Source organism: Gymnogyps californianus, chromosome 28, assembly GCF_018139145.2.
Source record: "Gymnogyps californianus isolate 813 chromosome 28, ASM1813914v2, whole genome shotgun sequence".
Classification (NCBI taxonomy): Eukaryota; Metazoa; Chordata; class Aves; order Accipitriformes; family Cathartidae; genus Gymnogyps; species Gymnogyps californianus.
The window spans coordinates 6,001,279-6,014,609 of NC_059498.1; the positions used below are offsets into that span (position 1 = coordinate 6,001,279).

At 59.3% G+C, this 13,331-nt stretch overlaps 1 protein-coding gene across 1 annotated transcript in view; it reads right to left on the bottom strand.

The window, feature by feature from the left end:
* Nucleotides 1-13,331, bottom strand: part of SRCIN1 (SRC kinase signaling inhibitor 1) — a 57,377-nt gene that overhangs the window by 19,786 nt on the left and 24,260 nt on the right. Inside the window, 1 exon segment of the mRNA XM_050911941.1 lies at nucleotides 12,597-12,620. Coding sequence (XP_050767898.1) covers nucleotides 12,597-12,620 — 24 coding nt within the window.

Genomic DNA, 13,331 nt, shown 5'->3' on the forward strand with positions numbered 1-13,331 from the left:
GGTTGCAGCTGACCTCAAGTAATTAAGCTCATCTGATGGAGCTAATTATGGCATCAGTCAAAAAAAAAAAAAAAAAAAAAAAAGGAAAAAAAGGGCAAGATGGAAATTAATGGATTTTTAGCCCGGAAGGGACCGTTCTGGCCTGACGATCAGCGCAATGTGCTCAGGGAACGGCTCTCCTGGCCCGAGCAGGGACCCAGCGGCCCCGCAAAGCCCTCGCTGGCACCAGGGCGAGAGCCGCACACCCCCCTCCCCGGCACCCCTCGCTGCAGGGGCACCTCTGCGGGCACGGGACCCTCCGCTGCCGGGCACGGGGCACCCGCGTATCCCCGGACCAACGCAGGATGGTGGCGAGCAGGAAAGGACAGACCCTGCGGGGTGAGGGGGGGACTCCAAGCGCTATGGGGGGGGCAGGTCTCTGCCATTTCTTGCCTGCGGCCATTTCGGCAACACCGGCTTTGCCCGGGGGTGCAGCTGCGGGACCCGGGTGCCCGTGGAGCCTTGCAGCCGCAGCAGCAGCAGCGGGGAGCCGAGATGCCCGGCGAGGGGGGAGCGTGGCGGCTGCTCCGTCCTTGGCCTCCGGCAGACCATTAATGAGCTGACTCCGAGGGAATTGTTTTTTATTGCTCTGCCTCGCTAATGACTTATCCTGCTATAAGATAATACGTTAACTGACAACTCAGCCCCCACACATCCTGCCTCCCGCCCCTGCCACCGGCTGGTGCCGACGTGGCACGGCAGCCCCCGGGGTGGCTCCGCTTCCCCCCCAGCCCCATTCACAACACTCACAGCCCTCCCGGAGTAGGTGGGACCTGATCGCAGCCACCGAGGCCGTGGCTCACCCCAAGCATGTTGGGACCTGACACTTTCATGCAGCTTCATCCATCACCGTGGAGTCTGAACTGGGTGCCCAGATTGCTGCTGCGCCGGAGATGCTTGCGGGGGGCCCAATCCTGCCTTGCTAGGTGCCACCCTGGGATGAACAGTGCCTGGACCTGTCTGTGCCAGTGTCTGCATCGACAGGATGGATGTCCCCTCCTGTCACAGGGGAACACGCCACCCCGCTGAGCGCTGCCCCACTGCCCATCTGGAGGAGGGGGAGATGTGGGGCTGCGGGCACTGCCCCGCTCCTGGGGGCATGCAAGGCTCCGGCTCCCCGGGTGCCTGCTGGGGCCCATGGGCTGAGCTTTCAGTCCGATGCAGGATGAAAATAAACATCAAACCCTCGCCACCATCTCCGGAAGGGAAAGGGTATTCTCCGTCTGGCCCAGACCGTATCACACACCGCAGCCGAGGAGGAGATATCAAAGGCTGCAACAGTCAAGTACTGAGCACACAATAATGATGGTAATATCCCCCTGCTTCGGAGCACCTTCCATCCCAAAGGCCTCACCTTCCCGCCTGCCTGCTGCGTATCAAAGCCCCGAGAAACCAGACCGTGGCGAGGATCGATGCTGGCACCCACGCACCCACCCAGGGCACTGCTCTGCACGCTGCCGGCTGCGGCCATGCAGGATCCCACCCCACGCAGCACCCAGCTGGGGAAGGCTCTGGGGTTGCAGGATAAATCCCAGCTGCTGCAGCAGCGCTTTGCTGGGAGGTGACCAAAACCCACCCTGGACCGCCAGCCTGGGAGCAAAGGCGTTTTGCCCCCTGCTTCTCAGTTATGCCCCCCCAGGGGCAGTTTTGCCTGAGCCCAGACCCTCACACAAAGAGCTCGGTCTCCAAGAGCCCGATGTCCCCCATGGGCACCGAGATCTTTCCCCGTGGCATCTGAAACCCACCCGCAGCGGCAGCGAGGGGCCAGAGGGGAGGGGACGCAGCTCTCCCACTTGCTGTCCCTGCGCCACAGCGATGCCACGCTGGGAGATGACCCATTTCTTGCTGAACCAGCATCAAAGCACAGGGTTAATACAGTACCGGCTGATTTCTGCCATGGCAGCAGCGTGTGCTGGGACCCCAGCTCAGGGGCAGCAGCAGCAGCAGCAGCATCTCCCCCCGAGCCCGGGATCCCAGTGCCTGCCCTGCACCACGGCTCGGAGCGTGGGAAGCAGTGGGTGCGTGGGAAACAGCGGGTTCATGGGCAAAGCGTGCAGGGAAGGCGAAGGCGTGCAGCTGCCCAAAAGCAAAACAAAAGCCGCCCAAGGCCACGGGGCAGCGGTGTGGGAGCTCCGGCCCCAGCTGGCACCACGACGGGAAAAGTGTCGAGCAGCTCGCTTTTGGGAGGGCAGAGCTGTGGCGGATGGGGTGATGGGCACCAAGGTCAGGGTGACTGCAGCCTACCCTGGGGAAGAAACCTGCCTGCTATCTGCCAGGGAGCGATTTAAAGCCCCTGGGAGCCTCCTGCGTGCTAGAGCAGAGGAAATCTCGCTGGTGCAGAAGCATCAGCAAAGCTTTGCACCCTGGGAGTGCACCGTGGGTGCTCTTTTGGTGGTTCTCCCAGTGAAAACCCACTCACAAAGCACCCGGCTTCCCCCAGGCCCCTCCTGGGGAAGGCAGCAGGAACACCCCCCCACGCTGGCAGGGACAGGAGCATCCCCAGCCCCTCTGCACCTCCCTGGGAGTCTTATATAAAAGAGGTAGCATGGGGAATGGAGGAAGACTTGGGGGCTTTTGTCTTTTATCTCCCCAGAGCTAAAAAAAGATACAATTAAGTGATTCTTTTAGCTCCTAAAACTCCCAACAATCCCTTTACTGTCAGTGCTGAAGCAGCTTCATTATATCTGCCTGGCTAGATAAGGATGCTTCTCTCCTCCTTCTCTCCCCCCCCTTCTTCTTGTCCCCATCCTTTCCTCTCTTCTTCCACATCCCTCTCCCCTCTCCGATATTACCCTTCCCAGCTTTGCAGGCTGAATGCTTAGGGCTGGAGGGAGGGAGGGAGGGAAGGAGCCGAGGTGCCAGCGGTGTTTGGGGAACCCAGGCGAGGAGTGGGGCTGTCCCTCTGGACCCGGAGGTGATGGGTGCCGCAGTTATCCCACTGGAGTAGGGGCAAGCAGCAGAGCAGCTCGGTCTCGATGGAGAGCAGAGATGGCAGCAGGGAAGAAAGGGAGAGTTTAGGAGACGAGCGGAGGGACCAGGGGCACAGAGGAGGGTGGCAGAAGGAGTTTGGAGGGAGCGGAGCTGGGAGAGCTGGGGCAGAGGAGCGGCTCTGGACCTCCCGCAGAGCACTTAAAAGAAGACAGGAGAAAAAAAAAAACAAGAAAAAATGTGTGGGGAAAAGATCCTGCCGTGGGACGGAGCAGGGCACTCTGCAGCTGTTCCCATGCAAAACTCAAAGCCACCGGAGCTCATTAATATTTCCACTCACTTCCTAAGACAGGCAGCAAGCTTGACCCTGCAAAGGGACCCTCGGAGACAGAGCAAAGGGTTTGTCACAGCAGAGACAGTCAAGCCTCCACCAGCACCTTGCTCCTACCCACAGCGGGCTCCGAGGGCAGTGTCGGACTCGACCTGAGAAGAAAGCAGCCATTTCAGGCCCGTTTCTGCCTGACCCCTCTGTACCTCACACACACCAGCACTCAGCAACCTGTGGTGCTCGGGGGTGTTTCAGCCATGGTAAGAATATTATTTGCAACAAGGAGACCGGGCAGCAGAAGGAGGGTCCCTGCTGAGGTGTGCACAGGGTACACGGCTCCTCTTCCCTCTCCTCTTCCCTCTTCCCAGCTCAGCCCGAGCTCTGCAGCCTGTCCTGGCAGAGAGGCCAGCCCCTCTCCCCCCCAAAAACCAGCCGGGACAGCCAGAACACAGCCCACAAGCACCGATACAGACCTGTACTCGTAGCTGGGAAGGAGAAGCCCTCGCCGTGCTAATGCCACAGGCAGCGTCTGGCCCCAAGCTCAGCCTCTCCCCGGGACCCTGCCGTCACCAGGCGAAGCAGCCCGGGCTGTGAAGGGCAGCTGCTGCGGGGCTGGGTCGGGCAGCAGCCCCCAGACCCCCCCAGCTCACGCTCCATCCCCCTCCATCGGCAGGGACGATGCACTGGAGCGCGTTCGAGCTGGCCAGGCATCGCCCTTGCACGGGTGGATGGAGCCCTGCAAAGGTCCCGGGCAGCCGCGTTTGCTCTGCCACGCTCCCACCTTCGCAGCTCCTGTCTGTTTGCATCTCCTCTGCCGCGCCGCATGATGGGGATAAAGGCGAGGGGCCCCTAAAATCCACTCTGGCCAGCTTGGGAAACAGCTGGCATGGAGCTGGCAAGCCCAGCCCTGGGCAAAGCAATGCAACCGGTTATTTACCAAGTACATAAAACCCCGCTCCAGCCCCTGGTTGGACACTGATCTGGATTAATTCCTTATAATCCCCCTTTCATCGTTTAATCCAGCATCTGACTACAGGTCCCATCTGGTGGTGTGCTGAGCTCTCGGGATGGGCACTGGAGCTCAGTACCCCAACGGTGCGGGCTGTGCTGGGGACGAGGAGACCCCACCAGCCTCCAGCTGCAATGCTGGGAGCGGGGAAGGATGTTTCGGCATCGCTGCTGTGCGGATGCTCGAGCCATCGCTGAGCTGTGCTGGGAGTCACCCTGGGCTCTTGCTGTGGGACCAGGGTGAGCCGCTGCACCTTTCTGTGCCATCTCCTGGCACAGCATCCCTCGGAGCCGGTGCTGGAAGGAGCCATGGGAGGGGGGAACGGGACTCCTCATGTGGGGCTCCCACCCGATGCTTCTTGGACCCTTGCTCTCCATCACTCTTCTCCACTCCTGCCAGTCTCCCTATGTATATATATAAAAAAAAAAATCTATTTCTCTCAGCCAGCACCTGCATCCCTACCCCTGCTTGTGTGCACATCCCCTCGGGCTGGTGCTCGAGGCCTCCTCCCCTGAATTCCCAGACTTTGGCTCGCTGGAGCTAGAGGGGACCATCCCTCCTGGCAGTGCAGGGACCGTGACACCGCAGTGCACCCTCCGCAGGGCAGGGCCAGCGTGCCGGCAGCCGGACGGGACAGGCACTGGAGGACAAAACAGTCAATTTTTACAAGACAGAGCTGAAGGGGAGCATCTCTGAAAGCCTGGCCCAGACCACTGCTCCCAGCTCGCGCTATTGCCTGGGTAAATGGATCTCAGAAACAAAGGGATGGGGAAAAAACAGCAGACGTGGTCCCTTTGCCTTCCCCACACCTGGAAAAGCCTTTCCATGGACACTGCAGGTTTAACCCCCATCCCCAAACACACAGGCTCAGCGCTGCTTCACCAGGCTGCTCCAGGACAGAGCCAAGCCTCCTCCATCCCATCCTTTAGAAAAATGTGTCTGTGCTAGGGGAGCTCGACAGGGAAAGCCTCTCCCTGCAGAGCTGGGGATGCTCCCAAGGCCTGGGTGCTGGAAAAGTGGAGGATGCACCAGAGGGGGCTGGGGACCCCGGCCCCGCTGGGATCCCACCTGGGCAAGTGGTCCCTTAGGGCGTGCAGGGAAGCGGGGCCGGAGCCTCGGCCGCTCATCTCTGCGCTGCCAGCGAGGGTCAGCAGCGAATAAAGCTGTTAGCAAAGCTGGGAGAAAAACAACATCTGTCCCTCCTGCAGCTCTGCTTCTGTCAACATTTCCAAGGAAAATTTTAATTGAAATTTGAAACTTTTTTTTTTGAAGAAGCTCCGAGAGCTGTTAAAGAAACAGAGGCAGGGGAGGGAGGGAGGGATTTCCAGATACCTCTCCTGCAACGTTCCCCCCCCGCCCCATTTCTCTACCTGCCTGACTCTATCACAACATCGCTGGGGGGTTCAGCTGGGCCAACCTGGTCCCATCTGTTTGCTTGGGGGTCACTCAGCGCCTGTCTCAGCAAAGTGGTACCTGCCCTTCCCTCCCTCCCAGATGCTGGGATGAGAGCCCACCACCTCCGTCCCCCCCCTGGGCCCCAGTAATGGCTGGAGGGGCTCCTGGGGGGGGGAAGGCTGTGCCATCAGTGCTTCAGGGCGTGAGACAGTGGAGGCCTTGCAAAATGAACTCCAGTTGGTGTCTGGAGAACTCCTTTGAGACTCCCCAGCCTCCCCAGCTCTCACCATCAGGAGCCTGGTCACCACCCAACGCGGCGCTGACCCCTCTGCAAGCAAACCGATGCCAGCGCATCACAAACAACTGCTCCGTTCATTCACTCATTCATTCATCCCTAACGAACTCCACTCATCCTTAATTATTGATGCTCCCAGAGAGTGAGTCAGCGAAGAGCTGCCGGCTGTTTTGTAAGAGGAGCAGAGGCCAGGTAACGGGACACTTCCCCAGCAGATGCCTCCTCACCTCGAGTCTGGCTGCAAATCCCTCCTGGGGAGCATCCCCGACCAGAACGCAGCATCCCCGACCAGAACGCAGCATCCCCGACCAAACGCAGCATCCCCGACCGGGATGCAGCATCCCCGGCACCTGAGCATCACCTCTCCCGCCCCCTCAGCCCGGGTATCAGTTCTCGAGTTTCAAACCAGTTTCAGACAGGGCAGGCCAGCTGTCCCAGTACTGCATGCACAGGGCTGTGGTGCCACCCTCCTCCCGCACGTCCCAGCTCAGGCGCTTGATCCCAGCGAGCAGGGGCCGAGCGGATGCAACTGAACCCCTCTGCATCCTTGTGCAGCGTTTCACACCAGCTCCACCAGCCAGGAGCGCTGAACTTCAGCAAAGCCTCCATGCAGGGAGGGACTTCCAGCAGCCCAGCTCCTGCCTCCTGAGATGGAAGAGCCAGGAGATGCCCAGCTGGGAAGAAAAGGAGGAAAAACTGGAGGTAACTGGGGCTGCAGCAGCAAAGGTAGAAGAAATGAGAGGCCCAGGGTGCGCTCTGAGCATCATACAAAGGGATATACGACGAGTCTCCCCCATCCAAGGGGGTTGTGGCCTCTCCATCCCCCTCCACCGGCCCCCACCCCTCTCACCCCGCCTGGATCTTGCCGCCAAATTACAAGCGTACCGCTCACGGCAGCAATAATTCATCCAATGTCTAATGCTCAACATTTTGTCAGGATTATCCCGATTAACCCAGAATTAATCCTGATCTCAATGTTAACAGGATTAGCGTTAAAATCGGATTAGTTTTTTAAACCGGACCCCTTGACTAAAGAAAGGGGCCTTCCCCTCCAGATGTGCACAGCCTGCTACCGGCAGCCAGATGTGAGCGGGAGCCGGGCAGGAGCTCGCTACCCTGCGATGGGCCCCACGCATGGGTGAAACAGGGTACCCCTACAGCAAGCATCTCCGTGACACCAGCATCCGTCGTGCCTGCCCTGCAAAGCACACGAGCTGCCCAGCCTTCTGAAGGCGATCAGCAGGAGCCTGACACTCGGATGTCATTTTTCCAAGCAGAAAACACCCTTTTGCCCTTGGACATGGCCCGGCCGGCTCTGCGGGGGACATGGGTGGCTGCTTGCCCCCTCTCTGCATTTTTTCCCCTTCCTGCTGGCACCAACAGCCTCCCACCTTCGCCTGCCTGATGAATATTTAAAAGCCTGGATCCTCTGCAGCCTCATGAATATTGACGGCTGCTGGTTGCCCGCCACGGTGGCGGTCCCTCTCGGCCCCTCTCCAGGCACGGGCGGCAGGGTCGGCAGCGGTGGGGTCGGCATCAGCGGCGTTGTCGGCAGCACCTGCCCGGCGTGAGCGGATCGGGATGCCTGCATGGCAGTAGGCAGCTCCAAGGGCTGTCCCTGCTGCACCGCACCACGAGTCCAGCCATGCTGAGGACTCTGCGTTCAGTCCCCAAAACACTCCGTTTTCTTCCCAAAAGCGCAGGGGTGGAGCAGTCTCACCGCTAGCAGTGGCACCCAGGGCAGGGCTGGAGCTGGGATCACCCATGGGTGAGGGGACACGCCGTGGGTGCAACCTTGGCTCCTGCAGGGAGGGTAATCATTAACCTCCCAGCAAAGGCAGCCAGCCTTTTGTTCCTGGAGTTGTTTTCCCCATGCCTCGACCAGGCATGTCCAGCCTGGCATCCGTGGGGAGAGAAGCGTGCCTGCCGTGAGACCCTGGACAAATGGACAGGGGGGAGGTCCAGAAATAGGCCGGATCCGGCACCCTCCCTGAGGCTGAGGCGGTCCCAGGAGATGGATTATGGAGGGGTATGAGGCAGGAGATAGTTTTGGGGGTGAGGGTGCCAGTCCTGCCTCCATCCCTGCCACCTCGACCCCGCACGGACGTTCACCCCAGCCATCCCCTTCCTCGCTGGGGCTGAGCGACGGCCGCGTTCAGTCCCCGCTCTCTGGCAACACTGCCTTGTGTGACAGCATCTTCCAAAAATAAGCAAATTACTGCATCCTTCAGGGATGCTGGTGGATAGGAAGCAAAGCCAAGTGTGAGAAAGCAGCAGAAAGGGGATGGGGGGGGAGAAGGAACAAGCCCTTGCCGGGGGTCGCAGGGCTGCAGCCACCGAGGGAGGGGAGCCGGTACAGGCTGCAAATCGGCGGGGACACTCGGGTTAGCAGCATTAGTGACAGGGACTTCACAGTGACAGGTGACAAAGCTCAGCTCTTTGGCATCTGAGGCATGATTTGCTTTAACAGCTGGATACGGGGAGGCCGGGCTCTGGTTAACATGTGCGGGGGCCTCTTGGGAAAAAGGCTCGGAGGGGCTGGTTAGAAGTACAACAACAACAAAAAAACCCAAAACCCAACTTCAGCAACAGCTGTAGGTAAACAGCCCCGAATGTGGGACACGGGCCCAGACATGGCTGCAGGTCGTGCTGATGCATCTCCCCTGGGTACTCTCAAACAAGTCACCTAGTCCCACCGTGCCTCAGTTTCCCCATTCCTACACTTAAGGACGCTACTCTCATCCCTGCTGCGAGAATAAATAGCAACAACACCCAGGATCAACAGATAACTGAGCAGCTCCCGTGAACAGGTCAGAAAACCAGCAAGTGCCCCAAAAGCAGAGAGCAAGGAGGAGGTGGGAGCAGGTACTCAGCGGCTGCTCTCCCCTCCTGGGTACACCCCAATGCCCTCCTCCTGCAAGCAATAAAATATTACGCAGTAAACACTGGTCCCCGAGGAGCGCAGCGGATGCCAAGGCCACCGGGAGAGGATGGGGAGGAGGGCTGGTGCAGGAGCGGCAGGATTACAGGAGCTAAGCCTGCCTGGTATTTGCTCGTCTCCTGCAAGTAAATACCGCTGCCTGCCTATAATACCGGCTGGGCAAACGCCTTAAGTCCCCGGCCTGCCGGTGAGATGGAAATGGCTCCCGCTAACGAGACGAGGGGCTCCTGGGAAGCCCCGTGCCCTGGCCATGCTGCCGCAGCCCTGCCGGGGCGGAGGAAGCGGAGCCGCAGCCCGAAGCCCTGATCAAGCCATCGACTGCTGCTGGAGCAGGAGCTGTGCAGTTACAGCACAACGTGGGTGACCCAGCCCCAGACACTTGTTTTAAAGACAAATGTGTCCTGTCCCCCCTCATTTCTCCCTTCCACATCCTAGTCATTTGTTTCCCCCTAGCTTTTGCTTTAGTCCCTTTGATGTTCTTTTAAAGTTCTGGCACCAAAGGAGCTCTTCTGAGGCTCTGCCTTCGGTTGTTCCCGTTCCTCCTCCAAGCCCACAAGTGACATCAAGGAGCCAGCCCACCCCCTGCGTTAGCACAGCGGGAGCCCCCAGCCCTCGGTACTGCCTCGGCACTCTCCGCAGCGAAGCCCCCTCCCCACTGCGTCCCTGGGGAGGGATTTTCCCCCAGGCCAGATCCAGCGAGGGGTCCCTGGAGCCCCCGATCCCTGCAAACCATGGGGCTGAGATGCTCCTGCCCAGGAAAGGCTGACACCCAGAACATGGTTTTGAGTAACATGGTTTTGAGTAACCCCAAAACAGCAGGGATGGTGGCTATGAGCTGGGATGCGGTTTAGGTGATGGAAAGGTGGGTGGGTACCAGGCTGTCCCGGCCGAGGGACTTGGGCATCTGCCTGGGGACTCGGGGACCAGCAGCAGCATGACAATGGTCACGGAGCGGCTGGATCGATGGCTCCGTGCGAGCACACAGCCCAACCCAGCTGGCGGGAAGGGACATTCGTGAGACGAGCGGGGCTGGCTCAATCTAGAAGCGAGTGCAGAAATCCCAGGGATGTGCTGGGGCACGGGGAAGGAGGACGGAGCAGGGCAGAGGGCAGCGGCAGGACCCGCAGACACGAGGGGATGCGGAGGATGAAACGGCTGGGGGCAGCGGAATCTCCTGGACCCCTCTCCGCAATGACGGCACCGCCACCGACATACAAGAGCGTCTGCTCATCTGCAGCACTGCGGCCGACAAACACAGCAATGCAGGGCCCCCCTTCCCCCAAAGCCCACGCCTGGAGAGCCCCAAATCGCAGCCAGCACCTGCCATTGCCTCTCCCCAGGCAGATGGGGGATGCCAGGGCAGGAGGAGAGCAGGTCCTGCCCTGCGCACCCGTCAGCAGCAGCAGCAGCAGCAGCAGCAGCAGCACACCACGTCCCTGGGTGTCCCTGGGAATTTGGCACAGCCCTTCCCACCATCCGATCCCCTCTGTCCCCCATCAACTGGGGCTCTGGCTGCAGCCCCCCCTTTTTGGCCGAGGGACGGAGAAGGGCTGGCTCTGCACCCCCCAGCAGCAGAGGGTGGCAGCTGGACACGCACAGGGAACCTAAAGGGTCATGGAAGTTTTATTTTGGGGAGAGAGCAGGGGGGTGGGAGGCAGCTTTCCCAGCTGAAGGCCAAGCCTGCAGCTACAGAAGACCCCAGGGGACGCAGGTGGCTGCGGTGGCCTCGAGGAAGCCCCCAGCATCTGCTTGCTGGGATCAGCCTCCCCACAGGGCTCTCCCGGTGACAAGCCATCCCCAGCTGCCTCTGGCTCATGCCCCACTTGGTAGCGGGGTCAGGCAGCTGGGGGCCTCCCTCGGCCGGGAAGTGGAGGGGGATTTAACCCCTAACGCATTTCCACAGCACACACAGCCGGGGAAGATGCTCCGCTTGCAATGCAAAGTACTTCCAGGCTCGGGTGGAAAAATATGTAGTTATAGAAAACGCACCCTCTGTGGCTGGAAACCCCCAGCCGCTGCCGAGGAGGACCTCTCTGGGGTGGGTGGACTCCTAAAGTTCGTCCCCATTTTATTTCTTACTCACAAAAAATGGGGGGGGGAGCAGAATTGAGGCTTTTGTGCCTTCCCCGCCCCGTCCCAGGAATGTCCCCGAGAGCACGTGGCCAAAACCGGCCGGTGAGAACTCAGACAGCTGACTATTCAGGGAGCCACTGCTCGCACGCATTTTACGCTGCAAGTACTTCAAGAATGAAAACTCGGAACAAGTGCACATATTATGCATTTTACGACTCCTCCGCTCTCCGCTGCCAACCAAGGAAAGCGCCTGTTTTTTCCACAGGAAGAGCAAACCCACCGGGGACAATACGCCAAGGTCATCCAGCAACACGCCTGACCTTGAAGTGTTGCCACCGCATCCCTGGGCGAGGAGGAGGGAGGAAGGGGAGTTGCGATGACATGCGTACTTCACCCTGCCAGACAATAGGGCAACTGTTTGCAAGGTGCTGGCAGGAATCACCAGGCAGGCACAGACCCTCGGCGCTGCCAGGAGACTCCCGTCAGGGTCCCCTTTGTGTAGCCTGGAAGAGGTGGGTTTAGGCACAAAGATCCCGGTGCAATAAAGCAAACACTAATGATTTCTCCATTCTGCCGCTCCTGCAGCAGCCTCCTGACGAACAGGCCGGTACCGTAACGCCCAAGCGACAGAGCAGAGGATGGAGACAGAGATGCGATGGCCAACGCAGGACAGAGCTGCCCCTTCCCTTCCCGTGGGGCTCGACACCACCAGCCGAACAAATAACTTTGCTGTCTGATCTAGAGATCCCTCGACACGCCAAACACAAACCGGTCTCTGGGATCCGGCATGGCATTTGCATTGGAAAGCCCGTTCCTCCTCCCTCTCCACCAACCCCACCTCCTGCAAGGTGCAGGCACAGCCCAGCTTTAGGGAGCAGCACGCCAGCACCCACCAGCACCCTCCATCCCGAGACCCCTGAGCTCGTCTCCTGCCCATCAGCGTGGGCTCAGCCTGGGCTCTCCGGGGAACGAGGGGCTCAGGAGAGGGAGATGAGGAGCCCGAAGGCAGAAGTGGTGCTGGGCAAACGGTCAAGTGCAGATAAGTGACCAAAACACACCGTGAGATGGGAAGCACGGCAGGTCCCAGCACTCGGCAGGGCCACCGACGGGAGGGACGGGCTCTGCTCGGCAGCTCTCCTCCTCCTCCGACGAGGAGGCTGGAAATCAGAGCAACCCTTGTATCTTTGCCTGGGAGCAGGCACCTGGATGGACCTCTGCAGGTTGACCTCGGAGCCCATCCAGAACAGGCTCTTTTCTCTCCTTTTCCCAGAATTAAGGTCTCTGCTGCAATGAAATAACTCTAAAGCAGCAGGATTTGACTGTGGGGTGATAGTGGTCTAAATGAGGGCAGGACACAGATTCATCCCTCTCAGACAACAGGTTTGTATCTGCACGACAACTCGACCCAAACGCCTAAGATCCTTCTCACGGGCTTAAACTGCTGCTGAGCTGAGAACAAACTACTTTGGCACAGGAATCCTCAACAAAAAACCCAAGCTCCCACCCCCCTACACAGACACAGAGATGAGGCAAGGGTGGAAAAGTGCATGCATTTCAAACAGAGGCATGAAAAATCAGAAATACTGACCTTAAAGCTCCAGTAGTTGGGTTGCTAACAGAAAATAAAACAACAAAACAAAAGAAAACAAAAAATACCATTAAGATTCTGGTTTGACTTTTGTTTTCCTTTTGAGAATTGTTGACTTTAAACTGCGACATTAAACCTGCTCTCGTTTCTGCTTAAGGTCCCCTCCCAACGGGTTGCTTAAGTTTCATGCTGCTAAGGGCTGGCAAAGGGGAAGCAGGATCATGCAAGCAGGCAGGAACGGCGATGGGTATTGAATGCAGACCGGGGTGCAAGGTAACTGGAGCAGAGCAAAGGAGGGGAGCAGGACGGCAGCCCAGCATCACTACTGGAGTCACCGGTATGCCCACACCATCCTGGCACGTGCTGGTCAGGCTGCTGCCCTGGGAGTCGGTGCTGGAAGCCAGAATAATTTTCATTTTTAAAGGGATCTTCCAATCCCCCCTCTTTGCTCCTGCTACCTCCCTCTGTTGCTTCTTCGCAGCGTTTCCACCGGTGTCAAGCCAATGTGCTACAGCGAATGACAGGAGCTGGCATTGCTTACAGCCCAGCAAGCTGGAGAGCTCGGGAGCTTTCTTCTCCCAAGCCACCCACTGATAATCACCAGTGGGAGACTGCACCGAAAGTCTCGAGGATGCTCGGAGCTGCGGCTCACTGCAATACCCACCGTCGAGCAACGGAGCAGCGCGTGGGTGAGAGACTCGGGACCCCCTCCCAGGGCAGCACCGTGCTCGCACA